We start from the raw sequence: 20,573 nt of genomic DNA on the forward strand, positions 1-20,573 counted from the left end.
CTAAAAGCTGAAGCAGCACATGGTTATCTTTATTGCCTGTGTAACATCTGCATGAAGCAAGAAGCAGAATGCAGTATAAATCCATGCATAACAGACACATAAACGACTCTCAGCAACCTTCCAGATGGAAAAAAAACAGTACATAGGTGGATACCTCTCTAACCTCATTAGCCAGGTCTCTCCTTTACACAGATTGCATCAAAGTTGACATCTTTAAGTGATGTAGAAATGCTTATTTGCCTGTATACTAAGTGAATCACTTTTTCACAATAAAAATATAGTTAAGTTCTATTAAATTTTCTTCTGAAAATAAATGTTTCTATCTTTTTGCTAGGACAATAAATTACAGTGTACCACAGATGTAGGCTTTAAGCAGATTTATAAATAAGCAGGAATTATGTGTTTCACCTACAGCTTAACTGACTTCAAGGCGTTTAGTAAGAAATAAGCTGAAGATGCATTTAGAATCCAAACTCAATTTGTCAAGGGAAAAAATGTGTAACTGAAGTCAAGATAATGAGATTTAATGCTGTGGTACTTCTATGTAGGATAAGTATTCATGAATGATCTGTTCCTCCTCCTCCAGTGTTAAATCCAGATAATCCTCCTCATGTTCAGGAATATCCTCCAGGATTTCATTGACTGCATCAGTCTCCATGTCTTCATCTGTTGGTGAACTAGAAGAACCTTCAATTAGAAAAGAAATAAAGTCAGCAGTGGTTTCATTGCTGAAAGAAGTTTATACTTCCCCTCTTTCAGCAGCATGAATTTCTCTGCAAGAGCCAACTACTACAAACTACCTCTTATTTTAAAATTGCTCTACCAGTTATTGCAGGATGGCCAATTTTCCCTCTACTTAAAGCTGCAGGAAAGCCCTTAGTTGTACAACAGGGATTGCTTGAGCTCTGGCAGCTAATACAAGACAAAGTATGAGTTTCCTCTTTGCTAATGCAAGTATCAGTTACAGCTCTATCAAGATAAAGGGCATGTGGTCAGATCAGCTTCTGTATCACACATTTGGAATAAAATTTCTTGGCAATAAAAAATAAAAAAATAAAAAAAATCAGGCATTAACAAGCCAAAAATTTTCAGCACTAAGTCCAGGAAGCCAGAGAGTCTTAAGACTCTCTGAGACTACATGCAGGGAGAGGCTGATTCATTTTTAGACTTAATTAGTATGAGTGAATTCAGTTAGATGGGAAAAGCTAGAATTATCTGTGGGCTACAAAGGGCAGTGTGTTCCTCCTCAGTGATATGATGGAGATACCCAAGGCCTCCAGCCGTGCATGCTAAAGGCATGGCTAAGTCAGCAGCCACTCCTTTCAGCTTCTCCCAGGACGCCTCTGAAGGTTATCCTTTCCTACATCTGCCTTGTGTGCCTTCAGCTGACACTACACCCCTTATAGATCATAAATGGCCAGGACTGATTGTAGGGGCTGTAGCTTATCTGGGGCTAATGTCTGCCTTGTCAGTAACTACAGTACCAAGGAAATCAGTCTGAGGCCTGACTCAAAGCCCTCTACAAACAGTGTAAGCAGAAATCACATCATCTATTTGTACAAAAAGCAGAATAGCCTCCTGCTCTCTCTTAGTTGTTGCATGCAGCATTTCTTACTTGCAGACTCTGTGGGTGAATCTTTAGATGAAGTTGATTCCTCTGACAGACTGGACCCCTCTGGAGATAGCTGAAGTGAATCTGGCAGAACTCCCCCATAATGAGCCAGCGTCTGGGAAGCTAAGTGGATGTTGCCTTTAAAGACCTTTAAAGCTTGCTTTGCTGACTCCTGGCTGAATCCCATGTACATCAGCTACAAGGGGCAGAAATAAAGAAATTCAAGCTCAGTCAGCATCAGTGACTGACAGGAATCTGACAGTCATTCCCCTTGCACAGAGGAAAGCATTGCATACCAGGAATTCCAGGACACTGAGTGTGGTTTACTGGAATAGCTAACAACAGGGCAGTGACCTATTACAGGAATGGGAATGCTGAGCAAAATCAAGAGCCTCTTGTTTAACATCAGGCCAGCTCTTCAGTTTTCAAAGGGAACTTCAAAGCACTCCAGCACTCCAGGAGTGTGCATTTATTATTTATCTTTTCTATGCAATGCAGTTTTCCTGCCTGACGTTAAACTATCGAGCCACACTAGCTACTGAAAAGCTTTTCAGATGGCCCATGATGAGAAAAACAGATGTCAACTCTTTCCCAAGTGCACTGCAATATGTTTAAATACTTGAATACATTTCTTCTCTGACGTCTTTTTTAGAGTAAGAGCACTAGAATGCCTGTACTTCCTTCAGAACCTGTGCACCACACATTGGTGTGAAGGGCAGGAAGTAGACAGGAATTACACTTCAGCCCAAGTGTGACTTCGCTGAGAAGAGAAGATGCAAGACGATGGAAATGTGACAGCATATGAGGCACATGGGACAAAGACAATTTCCACAGCTCTGCTTAAGATCCAGCGTGGTTGAAGGTGTAATTCAGAAACAAGGCTACCAACTCCTCAGAAAGAAAAAGATTTGACTTACTTGGTCAATACTTTCTTGGGAAACCTGAAACTGGTCTGAGGCTGCAGAATCATCATCATCGTTTTCCAACAGTAACTCTGGATTGTCCAGAATAAACTGTAGTAAAATGGAGAGGGATCAGAACAGAGCAACACAGTTACATTAGTCCTCAATGTGGAGAAGTGCATACAAGCAAAACCTCAACCATCTTAGTGTCTGATTCACCAGGTCAGGAAGTAGAAGTTTGGTCATTACAGTTCAAAAGAAGGGTACAAACTCACCAATACAGAAAGCAGAAAATAAGAATCTGCTAAGCAATTCTAAAAGAATACTTTTCTTTTTTTTTTTTTTTTTTTGTATAAAAGCACTACTCCTGGAAATCTTACCTTAAAAGCTTGGTCCAGGTTTCCTTGTGCACGATGAAGGGCTACTTGAGCAGCTCGCTCTGAGTAGCCCATACTTTTCAAGGTGTTTATGTCTTCCAGTCGCTGCCTTCTTTTAGCTCTCTCCTCCCTCCTTATCTGTGCCTTTTCCTGCAAGAACACAGCCATTACAAAGCTAACTGTGCATGGGATTGCTTCCACCTTCCCCTGTGCATGAGGGGTTTCTTGGATTTACTTCTTTTGAACTTGGATTTCTTGAGGAAAAAGAACTTAGTATTTTAAATACAGATTTCACTGCCAGACAGTGATCACTAAAGTGATTTGTATTCCCATGAGCAAGCACTGCAGCCATGCTTCTGTTCTGAAGTCTCAGCAGATCTAATCCTACACTATCACAGCTATTATAGGCCCTTGTAGTAAGCGATAAACCAGCTTGGCAGATGGGTCTGTGGACAAGACCTGCCAAGGACACACAGTTAGGGCTGGGCATGTAGCCAACAAGATCTCACAGCCATTTGACTTTTCTATCCACATTTCACTGTCTGAAGTCTTAAAATACCACCTCTACTTACCAAATGTAATTTCAGGCACTTCAAGTATGGCCAACACTGTCGGCTACTTATACTTCAGCACAACACAGCCTTCTCCCCTCTTGAATTTTCCAAGTCCAAACACTTCTATTAAGTTGTGGCTTCAAACTTGTGGCAGCAGATGTCAAGCTGTTAGTCACACTAACAGTGCCAAAGCATGATAATTTAAGTCCTTAATTTAGCATTATGGTGTACTAGTTATGCAAAACATGATCTTAGGGACACCCCAACAAACAGAATCCTTGGTTTAATGCTTTTACTGCCCCATACCTCTCTCCTGTTGGTAATAAGGTTGGCAGCATGCTCCACATTCCCATGGCACGCTCGCAGGGCAAGGCGAGCTTCCTGTTCAGAAAAGCCCAGGAATGACAGTTGATAAACCTTTTCTGGATCTATGTACAGTTCTTCATACAGATGAGATGCCTGTGTGTAAAGTGAACAACTGACATCACTAACACTGTTGCTAACATACAAATGGAAAACAAAATCTCCCCATTTTCCTGAGTAAGCAGTGAACAGGTAGAAGGCACAGTCCAAACACAGGAACATATTTCCTTCAGTAAGTTCCTAGTGCAAACAACTTGAAAGCTCTCCCTAAAGGTGCCTCACCTTCTGGATGTACTCAGCAGCCTCCTTTTCTCTGCCACTGTGATAGTGTCCTATTCCCTGAAGAAGGTAAAGCCGTAGAAATAAAACCTTCTCACGGCCATAGCTTCCCTAAAAGGATTGTTAAACAAAGGGGACAGGGGGATAAGCATACGTTAGAACATCCATTCATTATCAACAGAACATAATACATCTTTAATGAAATTTTAGTCACTAATATGCAAAGCTCAGTATGTAAATGAAGTGCCACAGCAAAATCTACACATATAAACGCTGTGACCTTGTTGTCAAACCCATTGCTTTCACAATGACACAATGACATAACCAGCTAAGGAAGCACAAGAAAGCTTTAAATTAGAAGAGAGCCTTGGAATATTTGAACAGTAAGTAAATCAATGCAAGAAAAAACCAAAACACCACAACAAAACCACCCTAGTTTAATAGAACCAGCATACCTTGATATCAATAAGTCTTTCATGGTTCTCCCCATAGCACCTCTGGAAGCACCTGTGGGCTGTGGTCAGCTTTTTCTCTGCATCATCCAGGCAATCCAGCTGTTCCAGGCGGAAGTAGCACCACACTATATCCAGCTGCAGGACTGCATAGTTATCAACTGTGTTCAGCAGCTCCGTGCTGCACTCACTGGGAAAACAAAACATTTGGGTTTTTTTTAGGGGAGTGGTTGTTTGCCTTTTAACACTAACAAAACAACAAGCTAGGAGTACACATACTCATATGTACTCAAATGCATACACTCACTTACATACACTCAATTCATTGAGGAAGCATGTGCTTCATATTTGAGGCAGCAAACTGAAGCCAGTGGAACTTTAAGAGAACACTGATGTCCATCACTTTCATTAATACATAGGACATCTTGATAACACTTCTTCCCCAAAAACTATGATAGCCACAATATTTTTTTTTAAAACTATTTAAAGACAGCATCCATATAAAAGCAGGATAGAATTAAGCACTCTATAACCTTTAAGACCACAGAGATCAATCATCTGCTTCATAGCAAGTGAACACATTAGGATATGTGTGAGTCTCCTTATTTGTGAGTGCAGATGAGAAGCAGAAAGGGGCATTACTTTGGGGTGGGGGTTCCTCAACATTAGCACCTTAGGGTTCTGACTGCTGACAGCAAATTAGATTACCAGCAGAAACTCCAATATGGTTACTGACCTCTGTGTTCTGCTCGGAAATTATTCCTTACAGGAGTGATTGCAAAAGAGTACGTGCATCTGCCTCTCAAGCTACAGCAATTCATAGCCTCGTACATTAATGACAGTTTCTGTTTATGTAATATGACAGACTAAATGGCCCAGTGGCTGTATCTGTTTCAGCTGTTCTACACGAAGCCACCTGTCACCAAAAGTCAGAGGCTTCTCCTGCTATTTCCCAACTGCGGAGAGGGTGAGAAGTAATCCTGGGCAAAAGAGGCCCTGATCTACACACGTAGCCAGGGCTAATGGTGTTCCTATATTTGGCTGACAGTACAGGAAAGCCAGATAAATACTTCAAAAGGTTCTTACCAGAAATGTTTATCAGCATCCAACAAATATGGCAGAGCTATTTCATATTCCTTCTTTTTCATTAATGCTCTGCCCTTTTCATGATAACCCATTGCCAGCAGAAGTGCCTAGAAAAAGATATATCAAGTCATTTCTGTACTCCCCTCAGCTCTCCTTTATGACTAAAAATAATGATGTAGGTAATCCATTAGACTCCTTGTTCTTCCTAGAAAAATACTGTTGTATCAGTTCAGTAAGAGTCATCATTTCACACTGCTTGATATTTTTATCTCATTTAATAATATATTGTCTAGGAAAAAAAAAGCAACAAATGTTACTGACACATGAAATGAAGCACCAAATTTATTCTAAAACTAAAACCACAGATTGATTCTCAGTAACAAGAGATAACAAGCTAAGCATTTTGCAAGTCCCACACATTCTAACAGTACCAAGCTTGTTTTGCTTTACTATTAGAACTATCTTGTATAACTCTTGTGATTCACTTCCTGTAAAGCCTCAGAATGATAATTATATCTTGATCGTGGCAGGAAAACTCTCTAGTTCCTGCAGGATGGCAATTGCAATAATGACAGTCACAACCTGCAATAGTTCTTCTCACCCAAGTTCCATACATCTGATGCTTTAACTTTTAGGCTCTTTAGCTCTCATCAGAACAATCTGCATTCTGAGAAAGGGCGGCTATTTTTTTACAATCATCCAGAAACTCCAGAGGAGTCAGAAAACAGTCTGCCTCAGCAGATGCTAGAGCAGCAGTTAACGTGTTGGGGGTCTGCTTGTTGTTGCTTCCCCTCCCCTATCTTTTTTTTCTATTGTTACATTTGTAAACATTTCTTATCTTCAAAAAGACAGTGTTACGGCCATTCTTCTGCTTCAGCAGCCAACATCAGGTGTGTCCCTCCTACTGTAATGACTGCATGCACCTGGCCAAAGACTTTCAGTTGGGAATGTGAGGTTTGAACAGGGAGCAAATTTAAATCTGAGATGGGTCACAGTGCAGAAGATCTCAAAACTACTTTTTAGAAGTCTGACTTTGCAAGATTCATTTTGCCTCCAGCTAAAGTTGACTGAGCCTAATGAACAAGTTCATTTCATGTGGCCCTACAGCAATCAAAATTCAGGTGCTAGGAAACAAAGTTAAAACCCATCTTAAAAACAAACTGAAGAAAAAAAAAAAAAGACATTGACAACACTGGAGCCTATGCAAGGTTAAACCTGCAATTAGATCAGCAGTTAGGGGGCTGTCTTCAGATGGCTAAAGTATCTCAATTGCAGAGTTATACTTCATTTCCATTTCAAAATCATTTTTATTAAGCAAATATCTAGCTAACATTCCCAGAAAGCCCAAGTGTATTTCAATGCTATATTTGAAATAGCTTCTTAAAGCCTGATTTGTCAAGTGTCTTATTAGCTCAGTAAGATAAATTTTACCTACTTTTTTGGCTTGAGGAGGAATCTCGATTGACCTCCCAGTCTGATTAGCTATATCTAGATATGGAGCAGTATCTGCATCCAAGTACTCCTCTGAAACATAAGAAAAAGCAAGTCTTAGTTGTAAGTACCACCTCCTAAAAGAACACCATTGTTGCCATAAGATTATGTCATTAAGTACACAGTCAAACAACAAAGCAAACAACAACAAAAAACGTGAATTACAAAAGGGCTGGAGCACCTCACCCATGAAGAAAGGCTGAGGGGGTTGGGCTCGTTCAGCCTGGAGAAGAGAAAGCTCCGGGGAGATGGCATTGCAGCCTTCCAGAACTTGTGGAGAGCTTACAAGCAGGAAGGGGACCAACTTTTTACATGGTCTGAGAGTGATAGAACAAGGGGGAATGGCTTTAAACTGAAAGGGGAAATTTAGCTTGGATGATAGGAAGAAATTTTGTACTCAGAGGGTGGGGATGCACTGGCACTGCTGTCCAGGGAGGCTGCAGATAGCCCATCCCAGGAGCTGCTCAAGGCCAGGTAGGATGGGGCCCCAGCAGCCCTGTCCATGGCAGGGGCTGAACTGGATGACCTCCAAGGTCCCTTCTACTCTAAGCTATTCTATGATTCTATTACATGAAGTCTGTTTTTAGACAGACCTACCACCACCAGCCTCAGCTGGCCAAGCAGGAAGCATTTTAGGGCCCATTTTTTTGAATCTCCACAGGAGATTCAGGCTGGGCATTAAGACAAATTCCTTCTTTAAGAGAGTGGTCAGGCACTGGCAGAGGCTGCCCAGGGAGGTGGAGTCACCATCTCTGGAGGTGCTCAAGACACAGTTTAGTGGGGACATACTGGTGGTAAGTGCATGGTTGGACAAGATGACCTTGGAGGTCTTTTCCAACCTCAGTGATTCTATGATTCTATCCTTTCCCAATGTCTTTGAAGTTTATGACTGTTCTATTAATTTTTTTGTTTTCACTTAAATTAGATTTAAAAAGGATGCTTTTCTTACAAACAAAAGACAATTAAGAAGGAGTTTACAGAGGCTAAAAGCTTCTGCCCTGCAATTTTCCTCAGGTGAAACAAAAGGTTTGGTAGATTCTTTTTGTATTTCATGTTGCTTCACACAGAGCCTTGAGACTCTGAGGACACTATATAAAGACTCTGTCATACTCTGGCATTTTGCTATAAATGACAGCTAGTAGTATCTTAAAGAGGCCCTATGCAGGATTCAAAGGCTGGGGTCTAAATTACCCCTTAAGTCAATAAAAAGGCTCACTTCCTTTATTTGTTCAAAATCTGGTATTACAGTAGGCTGAAAGCAGCTTTGTTCACATACTATTTATGCATTTGGCAGGAATTCATTGCATACTCGATTACAGTTTCTTGTTTGTGGATTTTTGAAACAGTAAAATAGAGAAGTGATTTAAGTTCATCATCTAGCAGTGCAATTCACAGACACAATCTCATTTTGAAAAATTACTGTTAGATTGACCATACCCCTTTGACTTAATCCACAGTTGCAGGCAGCTGACATCAAACACAATGAGAAAAGAACAACCACATTATAGATCAGAATGACAAGTGAGCTGTTCTGCACAATGTAACCATGGTTACACGTAGTCATATCTGAGGTAAACTACAAAGAAGTGTGTAAGACTTATCATACATTATTCCACTGTGCTTATGTGAACAATAAGTTTAAAGCCTGCTCTCAGAGTTGTCAGTTCCTTAGCTGTCAAGTGCCAATTACATAATAATTGATTCATATTATATCCTTCAGCAAGTGTAAAATATTTTCTAGCATTCCACTTGTGTAATAATTAGAAGAGGAAGTTTTAATCAACTCAGTTTTCAAGTTGGCTACAAGAGTATAAACTGAAGTGACAGTGCAGGCATTCTCCATGCTGAAATGCTACAGAGCTGATCTGCAAGATGCCCAGCTCCCCACTCCCACACCAACCCTGCCCTACCTCTCTCTGCTAGGATTTCCAAACCCTTCTTAGTTCTTTGCATCTTCTCACTGATGTCTTTTTCTTTCTTGCGCTGAAGTTCTTCTTCGTGAACTTTTCTTTTAGTTTCCTCATCACTCTGTTCCAGTTGAAGTACCATCACTTTTGCATTGTGTGTTACACCTTGATCTTCAAGGGTTTTTCCTGCAAAACACAGTATTAGGATCACATTTCTCATACTTTATTTGTGAAGAAACCATTTTACATTGGAGTGCTACTGGAAAAAAAAAAACACAAAACAACAATCTCAATCCCCTTACCTTGCTTGCATTATACTGGTGAACTACAATCAGTACCAGATCCAAGTATTCAGTCATGATCACTGTAAATTACTGACATCTTCCACAGAAACTCAAATCAGAAGCACATTTGCATTTAAGAAATGCTTTTAAAATGACTGGTATGGGTTTTTCCCCTAAGCACTCAAGAAACACAAGTGTTTCTATTTCAATTATTTGATCTCCAGGCAAAAACTAGAATAATGTGGGGTTAAACAAGGCATCCAGAATCACACATCACAATACCAGGACAGAGGAAATGGAAATTAAATCCAAGTTCTTATCAATTTCATGGCTCTAAGTAGCTCTGACTTCTTGCAAGGGAAGAAATATGTCAGCTGCTCAGGTAACCAACAAAAAAAGAAAGTAGTTGTTGTTCAGTGTTTCAAACACATTGTGGGAATTAGCATGTGTAACACATTACAAACAAATTTCTGAATGTGCAGCTATGTAGTGTGGATTGGGGAAATTTATTTATTTTTGTTAAAATCCATTCTGGGTATTTCAACGCTTCAGAAAATAGGTTTTCAGCATTTATTAAGGGATTCCTATAATCAATAGTTCTGAGTGCTTTGATCATTACTATTTATTACCTTCACCTTAGAGCAGAGACTGGCAAATAGAACTGCAATTCCTTGGAGATTTTTCACATTAAAAAAAAAATTGCAAACAAGTTTCCTTCTGAGAAGCAATAAACTGAAAAACAAACACAGAAGTACACTCAACTGGAGACAGTTTACTTGACTAGAAATACATACCCAGGTCGAGCTGCTTCTTATTTATGATTATTTTGATAGCATTTTCTTGTAACGCATGCTCCTGTGCTATCCTGTGAAATAAATCATTGCATTTATGAATAAAACTTACAAGGACAAACTGCATTTCTAATAGAACAGTGGTAAAACTTGAAAACAACTATGTTAATAACTGGCTTAACATTTGACTATGAAAGGCTGCTAAAAGTTAAAATAACATCATCAGAAAGCTTCCTATGCCATACAGGAAAAAGATGGGATACAGAAAAGGAAAAACAAAATAGGCAGAAAAGAATCTGATTTTAGTTGGGTTAAAAACAAACAAACAAACAACACATCAAACCACAAAAGAGAAGCTGGTTCACTATTTAGAGGACCTGCCTCACTACAAACAGTGTTGATCACTGCTGCCTCCTCTGGTACTTGCTGATGACTTACAAAGGAGTCATTTCCACTACTAACTTCCCTTTTTTCTGTGTTGAGCTGCCACTTTTTAAATGAAGAACTGCCCTATCCAGGAATGCTGTACAGCCTACTCAGACACAACAAACAGGAAGAAAAACTTAAGAGAACCCAACAGTAGTGCACTGTCTGCATTTCTGTGAATAGCACACTGTCATACAGTGCTAAGACAAGAACCAAAGGTGATTACACTTACTGTGATCTGAGCTCCTTGCCAGTGATGAACAGGCTAGTTTCCAGCGGGACTTTTCTGCTCTGTAGTAATTATATTGGATGGAAGAATGGAGGAAGAAAGGAAAAGAATGTATCATAGCACTTTGGGCATTTTTTTAAATTAACTGTTTTCTAACAACTGCAGTTTCTTTTTCAAATAAGAATCATGTTAACAGGGTTACTACTTGGCATACATACTACTAATTTCCAGGCAGGGAGCATACACTGCTATCCACTGCTAAAAATAAGCATTACTACTGCACAAGACTGATAGTTAGATAAATCCAAATTCAGACCCAAACAATTTAAACTAATTTAATTATGTGCTTCCAATCTTAACTCTGCTCTGGAATTATGCCACTCACCTGTGACTGGTGAAGTTATGATTAATTCCTATTACTGTGCCTGTTCCCAGATTAGATAAACTGGGATTTTAAATGAATTAATTCCCTCGTGCCCAGCAGCATAGAAGAAAGGAATTAGCAGACTATTTGTTTGTTTTAACTGCATGGCAAATACTTAACAACTGCTGCCTTTAGCCTGTCACATTCCCTGCTAATTAATTTTCACTGCAGGAGAGAGAACTGCTATGATTGTGTTTTTTCAAGCATTCAGTGGAAAAAGAAACCTTCTGAAGTACAGGTTATCTCTGAAGATCACCATCTTCAGCAGAAAAATATTATTCTTTTCCAGAGTCACCACTCACTGCTGCTGCTGCAAAGATGAATGCAACCTTTAAGTGTCCCTAAGCAAAGAAATTCTACTGTTATCTGAGCAGACCAAGATGCACAGCTTTGGGGAAGATGCTGCTCCCACTCAGCAGCACCAAAACTAGAAAGTGATCTAAGATGGCAATTCTGTTTGCCAGACACTGGCTTTGTCTGTACTACTAAGAACCTAACCAAGAACTGTTCTGTCCTGTAAAGCAGCTCACATCCGTAGAACTGAATGCTCTCAGCCTTCAAAACAGCACAGCTGTATCCAAACCACTGATGGAGATCAGTCCCTCACCTTGTGCCTGACCATTGCTTGGCAGAACGGCAGGTGGACTGGGCAGAGCTGCTTCAGAAAGGATGCAAACAGCTGTGACTGTGGAACAGCCAGTGGGCTTTAGCTGACTAAAGTTCAGCTGAGCAGGGTAGATGCAGCCTCAGAATCCAGCACGGCAATCAGAGTGACACCAATTTCATTACTGTGGTATGTTTTATGCAGGAAACTAAAAAACATTCCTGTATGTTTTATGAAGGAAACTAAAGGCTGAAGCCTGGATGCAAGGGGCAAATTGTTTGGAACCTCACTTAAAATAGATGAGTACCATTATAACAGAAAATCCTTGGAAACTTGGAAATACCTTTCCAAGTTCAGACACTGGAGGTTTAGTTAGCTGCCAGGTCTAGAACAGTTACAATATAAATCCCTGTAAGAGCACTGCCACCTGCCATGGTTAAAAGCTACAGGAGGACTATTTTATATTGTCAGCCATACACCACTTTAGATGACAGAGCATTCAATTTGGTCATTGCAATTAAAAAGAAAGGGGACTTCTTAAAAAATTAAAGCTGTCATTGAAACAAGAGCTGTGGTAATAAAGTGATATTCATTTGCTAATGCAACTTTAGGTATTTTACAACTGAAAAAAAAATCTGCTCTTTATTACTAACATGAACAGTTAAGTCAGAAGAAATTAAATTGAACTAGACAGACTCAAATCTAATTTACTTTTCTTAATTGAAAGATCATTTCTCATTAAATCCTACAAGGAAGACAATTACTAGTCACCCAACACTATATCCCCTCTTCATGATATTCCCATATATCTGAGGAACTAAAACTATCTACATAACTTCTTCTCCCTCCCCACCTCCAGCATTATTATTTTTTTAATATCAAACACAGATTCATCATGCAAAGCACCCAAAGAAGTTGAGGAAGAACACGTTTGCACTGGATGTATAACTAGAACTCAGAAGGCCATAAAGTAAAGTTACTTCTCCCAGCTTTTCTCCAACATCGCTTACTTTCCTCCGAGGCAGATGTATATCAAGTCTTGCAATCCCAGTCATTTTATAATTTTCATTTCCTGTTCCACGCTCAATTGCTTTACACCGTATTTCTTCCAGCATATTCTCTGCATCATTCTGATTGATTTTCAGCTTGGATGAATATTTTTGGACAAGCTCCTAAGAAAACAGCAAGAAAAATCTGGCGAAATGCACCAGTAATACGACTGGAGGACACATGACACCAGCTCAGATGGAACATTTACCTTCATCTCTTCACCAGCTTCTTTTTTATCATTTGTATACGGTGGTTTCCACAGCTGAATTTTGTCTTCTCTTAAGCAACTTGTCAGCTTTGCTATCAAATATTTCTTTTGTGCCATTCTTTAAAAGAAAAGCAAACAAGCAAAAAGTACCATTGAGTATGAAACACATTTTGATGGGGAAGGGAACCTAACAACAAAACTACTATCAAAAATTGGAACATAGACAATTCAGGAACCCCCCCAATTTAGTATTTTGTGGCAGGAAATCTCTTCCTAACCTCTCATATAAGCTACAATTGCAGAACACATTGATTCTTCAAAATCCATGACAAAACTATTCTTTCCTGCCCTGGAAAGAGCTGCTCATTCCAATCCCTCTGCAAAATGTGTCTGTGCTATGCCTCTGCCTTCCTGCTTTTCTCCACCAGCCACTGGTTGAACACAAGTTATGACTCTTTTGGAAGACAGGAAAGAGATGTCAAGAAGAAACATCTCAGTCCCACAAGCTTCCCCATGAGAAGACCATAACACAACGTCCTCATCCCTCCAGCAAATGAAATCAGTGCCAAGATCCATGCCTCCCCTCTCAGATCTCAATCATTTGGCAAGAAGCCACATTTAAAACTCTCATGAAAAGGTACTGCAAAACCCTGCTATCGCAGTGATGAAATATCACATGAAAAATCTATTTACTTATGACTTGGCTCTTGCACACCAGGAATCATATGGGAGATGTCTGTTAATTTATATAGAAAGACATTTAAGTTGCGGGCATTGAAAACTGATTAAACTGTCACTTTTCTTTAACAGTGAGTTCATTTTTTCTTGTTCTTGTTTATCAGCACAGAGCTCTCAAGAAAATGAGGGGAAAAAAGAGAAGAATCAGAATTCTTCAATCTGGCCCTTGTGTCCAGATTCAAAGGCTGTTCCTTGTTCAGAATGGCACACTTAATGAGCAAAACAATGTAGGTAAAAAAAGAAAAAGTCAGTTAAGCATATCAGTTAATCTTATCTCAACTGCAGTTTTGGTGAGATACAAAGAATCTCTGAATGCCATAAAGACTCTGCTAGCAAAAGGCCACGACAGCTGAGCAGCAGGTGCTTCAAAAACCCTTCCAGTTTGTTTCCTGTAGTTCACACAGTGTCTGATCAAACCAGGTGAGAAAACACACATTCTTCTTCTCACTGAGATGCTGTTATTACTTCAGGGCCAAAACAAAAGATGACATTTGCAAGCAGAAAGGAACAAACATATCCAGTTTCCAAAAGATGGTATTAAAGTGCAGTTTTCCCATTTTTTTCCCCCAAAACACATCACATAAATCCTATATCACAGAATCACAGAATGACCTGGGTTGGAAGGGACCTCAAGGATCATGAAGCTCCAACCCTTCCCCCCTCAACCCCCAACCCCTCCACTCCACAGGCAGGGCTGCCAATGTCCCCATTCAATACCAGCCCAGGCTGCTCAGGGCCCCATCCGACCTGGTCTTGAACACCTCCAGGGATGAGACATCCACAACCTCTGGGCAGCTGTTCCAGCACCTCACCATTCTCATGGTAAAGAAACTCCCCCGACATCCAACCTAATCTCCCCTCCCTCAACTTAAAACCATTTCCCCTTGTCCTGCAGTTATCTACCCTTTCACAGAGCTGAACTCCCCTCCTGTTTGTAGGCTCCCTTCAGGTACTGAAAGGCAGCAATGAGGTCACCTTGCAGCCTTCTTTTCTCCAGGCTGAAATACAATCATTTTTTTGCAATTTTCAGAATGTGCTGAACAACCAAACCATCACTATATTTCCACTTAACGATAACTTCAGAAACAAAAGAATATCCTTTATTTTAAGGCATCTAGACACTTTAAGTCCACAAATTATACAGGTGACACTTGGAAGCTGGTCATTCACCTTCTTATCAGATTGGTACTTCACAGTTTTGTAAATCTGCTCATCTATAGAACCAGGAAGCAACACCAAAGTCTCCAATTAAACTTACCCTTATCAAGCCTCCATAAAAAGAACATTTTCCTTTCCACAAATAATAACACAGATATAGCTGTTAAAAAACTTTAACATTCATAATGAATTACCATTTCACCTTAAGTAAATGGCAAGAGAATCCTTCAAAAGAACTTATGAGTGACAATCCCACAAGCATCCCTGAGATGGTTTCACTTTCACAGGGGCTCTCCAAAAACTCAAAACAACTGATGAGGATTTACCAAAGGCTGCTCTGAACACCAGACTGAGCTTTTTGCCACACAGATGTCACTTGAACCAGCTAGGCTCAGGAAAACAAATGCAGGTTTGAAAGCCAAATTGTTGAAGGAAGGATTCTGAGCAGCCTAGTAATAAAACAGACTGGATAAAGAGCATAAGCAAGGCTCCCTACAGCACCGATTTAATGCTCACTGAAGGCTCCAGGGGCGATAGAGAAGCTAAGCGCCAGAACGGGCAGCCAGCAGCAACCCCGGGCCACCCTCAGCACACACCCGGCTCACCCCTTCCCTGACAGCACCGACACCCCCACCCCCGTGCCGCAGGGGGCGATTCCCAGCGCTGTCACTGCTGGGTGCCTCCAAAGCACCACGCTGACAGAAGGGCGAGGCCCGGGGAGGCCGTACGGTACCTCAGCGTGAGGGGAGGCACCCACCTGAGCCCTACGCTCGAACGCGGGCTTCGGCGCTCAGGCTGAGGGGGACAGCGAGCCCTACCAACAGCTGTCCCAGCCCACCACGGACCCAGAGCCCGCTCTGAGGGGCAGCTGGGCTGCAGCTCACCCGCTGGCAGCGGCCCGTAGGAAGAGCGAGGCGCACCGCTCCCCTTAGGGAGGGCAGTTAACGGGGCGGGGTTCTGTAACGCCCTGTGCTGCTGCCGGCTTCCGGGAGATTCCTACGCTGAGACGGGAAGTGGGAGGTCACGTGGTGAAGCCAAGCCCCGCCCGCCATTTTAGGGCTTTGCCCTCACTTGTGTGTGTTCGTGCGCGGTGTTTGGTCGCTCGGTGGCACGCTGTGCCTTCTGCTCTTCGTTTGCCTGTTTTGCACCTTGAGAAGTGCTGGTGCTTAGGTACCTGCTTCTCCTTTTTATCCTTTCACCTGTCAGACCCTTTCACCCGCAACCTTTCTGCTTGTGAAGCAAAAGGGGCAGAGGTTCCTGTCAGTGCTGGGGGGCCTTTCCAAGCGCTGAGAGGTGCCGGGGAAGAGCCGGGTGTGATGGTTGCTGTGTGCAGGGTAAGCGTGTCTGTGTGGGCCTGGGGTTAGAGAACAAGTTTGTGTTTGTTGTAAGGGTGTCAAAATTAACCTGAACTCAGAGGCTGGGCTGGAAAACTTACGTGTGGCACTGTACGTGGAGATAACTCACAGAATCATTAAGGTTGGAAAAGGTCTAACTAAGGTCTAGTCTCTACCTGTCCCAGCACGCCCATTGACCCTGTCCCTCAGTGCCACATCTCTGCAGTTCTGGAACATCTCTAGGGATGGTGACTCCACCACCCTGTGCCACTTCATCACCTGTCTTTCTGAGATTATTTTTTTTTAAAAAATCCAACCTGAATCTCCCCCAGTGCAGCTTCAGGCCATTGCTACTCATCTTAACTGCTATTACCTGGGGGAAGAGGCCGATGCCCACCTTTGGTACAACCGCCTTTCAGGGCAATGTACAGACCTCCCATACTCAGATGGTTTAGCCCCATTTCCCTTACAATATATATTATGCCTTCTGCTCCAGTGCCCATAATGGCCCACTGCTGGGAATGGGGTGAGACAAAGTAGGCTGCACAAAGTAGACACTTGATGTTATATTTGTATGTAGGACCCCCAAAGGTCCCATGAACTCCCAAAACTGTCCAGGCAGCTAAGGATTTTCATGGTATCATCGATGTTGGAAAAGACCTCTGAAATCATCTAGTCTAGCTTTCAACCCATTGCAGCCTGTTCCAATGCCTGACTAAACTTTTGTTCAAATTGCTCTGATATTGTGAGGGAAAGCATTGTCCAAGGATGTTGTTTATTTTGGACTAGATGGCCCTGCAGGTCAGTCATCATGTAAAGCATATTACTTAGGCAGTTATGTGGCCCCACAGGTATTGTGTGTCTTGCTCACAAACTCTGAACTAGAATTTCAGGATTCCGAACTCTGCTGTGTGCATAAATCAGTCACATTTGCCCACTGTTAAAATAAGGTTATTGTTACTCAGTTTACTTTTCTGATACTCTTGAATTCTGTGCTTGAAGCTTTGCTAAAGCTACAGTAATCCAGTAATGACAGTTACTCCCCATGAGTTCCAAACATGAACAGCAAACAGCAAAGTGCTTTGAAAATCAGGTAAGTTTGAGAACTGTGACTTCACAATATTTGAAGTTTTCCATTTTTCTCATGAAATTGTTCCCTTTTTCATTGCTTTTACTAAGGCTGCTTTAGGGAAAAAGTAATAATTTTCAGGCAATGCACCTGTATAATATTTTAATCTCTTGAAATGCAGGTTCAGCCACTTTTCTCATAATTAGCAATACTCCATTAACAAATGAAAATGTACTGAAATGTTCCTTCTCTTATGTCCTTGGGATTTAAACTATAGGACTTTTCCAAAGGCAAAACGCCCTTCCTGATTAAGCTCGTCATACAAAGCACACTAGCATGCTAGAGAAGCCTCAGGAAAGGACAAAGTGGTTCTATGAAAGTGCCTGCAAAGGTTTAGCTATTTAGTATATGTATAAACTTTCACTGACTTTTAAATCAAGGTATTCAAGTCTGTGTTTAGTTAAGATAACTAATTCAAAGCACTTTAAAAATCAATTTAGAAGTATTTGCAGAAAATAATATCACTAATTTAGTCAAATGGGTGTACAGAGAAGGTAGATAAGATTTTAGAATTTCTGTGATACTGGTTTAAAAATATAAGTTGCATTCACTGAAATGTTTTCAAGTGTTTCATTGCAACTATCATGTCAAAGTGATCCTGAATTTAATTTTTAATAGTTTTTTATAGTGGCTCCTTGCCAACATGACTTTTTTTTAATTTCAGTTGTTCCTTTATCTTGATGTGATTCTGTTATGGTCTCCAGACTTGTAGATACAACAAAAACAACACTCTGGTATAATGAAAGGCTGGAGTACAAATCAATAAACTCTGTAATCAGCATGACAGGAAAACAGAAAGCTAATGTGCACCACAGAGTTCAAAAAACTCATTGTCCTTTGATATTTCTCACCAGGTACTTTCTTGTTTCATATAGCTGGCTGTTATCTGGTATTTTATCCCTATTACACCTTTACCTATTATCCATAATTGTAATTTATCTTTTTTTAGTTCTTTTTTTAGTACTCTTAGTACTTAGTTACTTAGTTTTTGGTTTTGGTTTGTATTTTATTTCTTTTGTTGTTGTTTTAAGTTCTGTTTGTTTTTACAAGTTAGTTGTGATTGCTTATTAATTTTTCATGCCTACCCAGAAATAGGAATCAATTAATTGAAAACAGTAAAAAAAAGGAAAGGAAAAGGAAAACATTGAAAAATCATAGCAAGTGATCAAGTGCATTGGTTTTAAATGGTTTTAAGTAGAGGGAGGGAAGATTAAGGTTGGATGTCAGGGGGAAGTTCTTTACAGAGAGAGTGGTGAGGTGCTGGAACAGCTGCCCAGAGAGGCTGTGGATGCCCCGTCCCTGGAGGTGTTCAAGGGCAGGTTGGATGGGGCCCTGGGCAGCCTGGTCTGGTATTGAATGTGGAGGTTGGTGGCTCTGCGTGTGGCAGGGGGTTGGAGATTCATCATCCTTGAGGTCCCTTCCAACCCTGGCCATTCTGTGGTTATGGATGGTTACTTACAGAAGAGAAGTGCCTGCCAGTCTATTGGTGCTGGCTGGATCACTGTGTGACAGTATGGAATTTAGGAACTACTTTGAGTGGCACAGAGGAGATGGCACTTGGCAAGGAGGAGTAGAATAGCATTGTATTCCATGGTGGTTTTTCCTTTTCTGTGGTCTTACAAAATACTGTGCCATGGTAACATGGTATTCCTACCTGGAGCACTGCATTCGTCTTGGAGCCCTGAGCAGGTGGAGAGGAGACCACAAAGCTGATCAAAGGGCTGGAGGACCTCTGTTATGAAGGAAGACTGAGGGAGTTGATGTTCAGTCTGGAAAAGGCTCCGGGGTGAAATTATTGTTGCCTTTCATAGGAGATTTGCAAAAAAAAAACTGGCTGTGGACTCTTTACCAAGCTGTTTAGAGATAGGACAACTGCAGGTAATGGTTTTAAACAAAAAGAAAGTAGATTGGACAAAGAGAAGACATTCTTTATTCAGAGGGTGGTGAGGCCCAGAGAAGCTGTGGATGCCCCATCCGTGCAGGGCTGGATGGGGCTTTGGGCTCCTGGTCTGGTGAGAGGTGTCCCTGCCCACGGAACTGAGTGGGCTTTAAGGTCCCTTCCAACCCAAACCATTCTGTGATTCAATGCTAACACTGTGAATCTCCTGTGAAAGAATTGGCTCCTATGGCCACGTCCAGAGAATGGTGGTGAATGGAGTGGTCAGGAGCGGTGTTCTCCAGGCAGCAGTGCTGGGGCTGGCCCTGTTTAATATCTTTATTGATGATCTGGACAGGGAGATTGAGTGCACACTCAGTAAGTTTGCAGATGACACCAAGCTGGGAGGAAGCATTGCTTTGCCTGAGGGTAGAAAGGCCCTACAGAAGGATCTGGATAAGCTGGATGTCTGTGCTGAGGCCAATCATGTGAGGTTAAGCTGTGTCTATAGAAGTGTGTAGAAGGGAGTCAACAATGTACACAAATGTACTTACAAAAGCAAGTGTAGAGTCTTACACCTAGGGAGGAATAATTGCATGCACCAGTACAGGCTGGGGGATGAGCTGCTGGAGAGGAGCTCTGCAGAGAGGGACCTGGGTGTCCTGGTGGACGACAGGTTGGCCATGAGCCAGCAGTGTGCCCTCGTGGCCAAAAAGGCCAATGGCATCCTGGGGTGCATTAAAAAGAGCGTGGCCAGCAGGTCGAGGGAGACGATCCTCCCCCTCTACTCTGCCCTGGTAAGGCCTCATCTGGAGCACTGCGTACAGTTCTGGGCTCCCCAGTACAAAAAAGACAGGGATCTCTTGGAAAGAGTCCAGCAGAGGGCCACAAAGATGGTGAGGGCCTGGAGCATCTCTCCTATGAAGAAAGGCTGAGTGAACTGGGTCTGTTCAGCCTTGAGAAAAGATGGACTGAGAGGGGACCTGATCCAGGTTTATAAGTATCTGAGGTGTGGCAGCCATAGTGGTGAGGCCAGTCTCTTCTCAGTGGTACATGGAGACAGGACAAGGGGAAACAGACATCAGCTGCAGCATAGGGAGTTCTGCATGAATGTGCGCAAGAACTTCTTTACAGTGAGATGATGGAGCACTGGAACAGGCTGCCCAGGGAGGTGGTGGAGTCTCCTTCTCTGGAGATGTTCAAGACCTGCCTGGATGCCTACCTGTGCGACCTGCTGTAGGGAACCTGCTTTGGCAGGGGGTTGGACTCGATGATCTCTGGAGGTCCCTTCCAACCCCT

At 41.7% G+C, this 20,573-nt stretch overlaps 2 protein-coding genes across 3 annotated transcripts in view; one reads left to right on the plus strand and one right to left on the minus strand.

Annotated features, from left to right (window-relative positions):
* Positions 1-8: 8 nt before the first annotated feature.
* On the minus strand, positions 9-15,914 carry NUB1 (negative regulator of ubiquitin like proteins 1). Of its 2 annotated transcripts, none has more exons than XM_042816820.1 (15): positions 15,820-15,914; positions 13,040-13,157; positions 12,792-12,953; positions 10,757-10,815; positions 10,102-10,172; positions 9,027-9,209; positions 7,061-7,149; positions 5,626-5,732; positions 4,543-4,729; positions 4,091-4,198; positions 3,752-3,904; positions 2,895-3,041; positions 2,530-2,625; positions 1,616-1,808; positions 9-687 (listed from the first exon to the last, which is right to left on the minus strand). In XM_042816820.1, the coding sequence occupies exons 2-15, from the start codon at positions 13,154-13,156 to the stop codon at positions 524-526; spliced, it is 1,836 nt and encodes a 611-aa protein (XP_042672754.1). In that variant the 5' UTR covers position 13,157; positions 15,820-15,914; the 3' UTR covers positions 9-523. The 2 variants fall into 2 exon arrangements, with proteins under 2 accessions (XP_042672754.1, XP_042672755.1); XM_042816821.1 differs by lacking the exon at positions 15,820-15,914 and adding an exon at positions 15,693-15,802.
* A 225-nt stretch (positions 15,915-16,139) lies between these two features.
* The window catches only part of XYLB (xylulokinase), a 363,191-nt gene continuing 358,757 nt past the window's right edge, over positions 16,140-20,573 (plus strand). Inside the window, 2 exon segments of the mRNA XM_042816633.1 lie at positions 16,140-16,269; positions 17,272-17,362. The gene's annotated coding sequence lies outside the window, so the exon portion shown is untranslated.

This window comes from Centrocercus urophasianus, unplaced genomic scaffold, assembly GCF_019232065.1.
Source record: "Centrocercus urophasianus isolate 14NV4802_14NV808 unplaced genomic scaffold, USGS_Curo_1.0 seq_16, whole genome shotgun sequence".
NCBI classification, from domain to species: Eukaryota; Metazoa; Chordata; class Aves; order Galliformes; family Phasianidae; genus Centrocercus; species Centrocercus urophasianus.

Bases quoted from the DNA above. Each gene is read 5' to 3' on its own strand.
- NUB1 (XM_042816820.1), bottom strand. From the start codon at position 13,156: ATGGCACAAAAGAAATATTTGATAGCAAAGCTGACAAGTTGCTTAAGA. The intron at 3,042-3,751 runs GTATGGGGCAGT...GTGTTCTTGCAG, and splicing joins TTATTACCAACAGGAGAGAG to GAAAAGGCACAGATAAGGAG. The intron at 2,626-2,894 runs GTAAGATTTCCA...ATTTTACTACAG, and splicing joins ACCTGGACCAAGCTTTTAAG to TTTATTCTGGACAATCCAGA.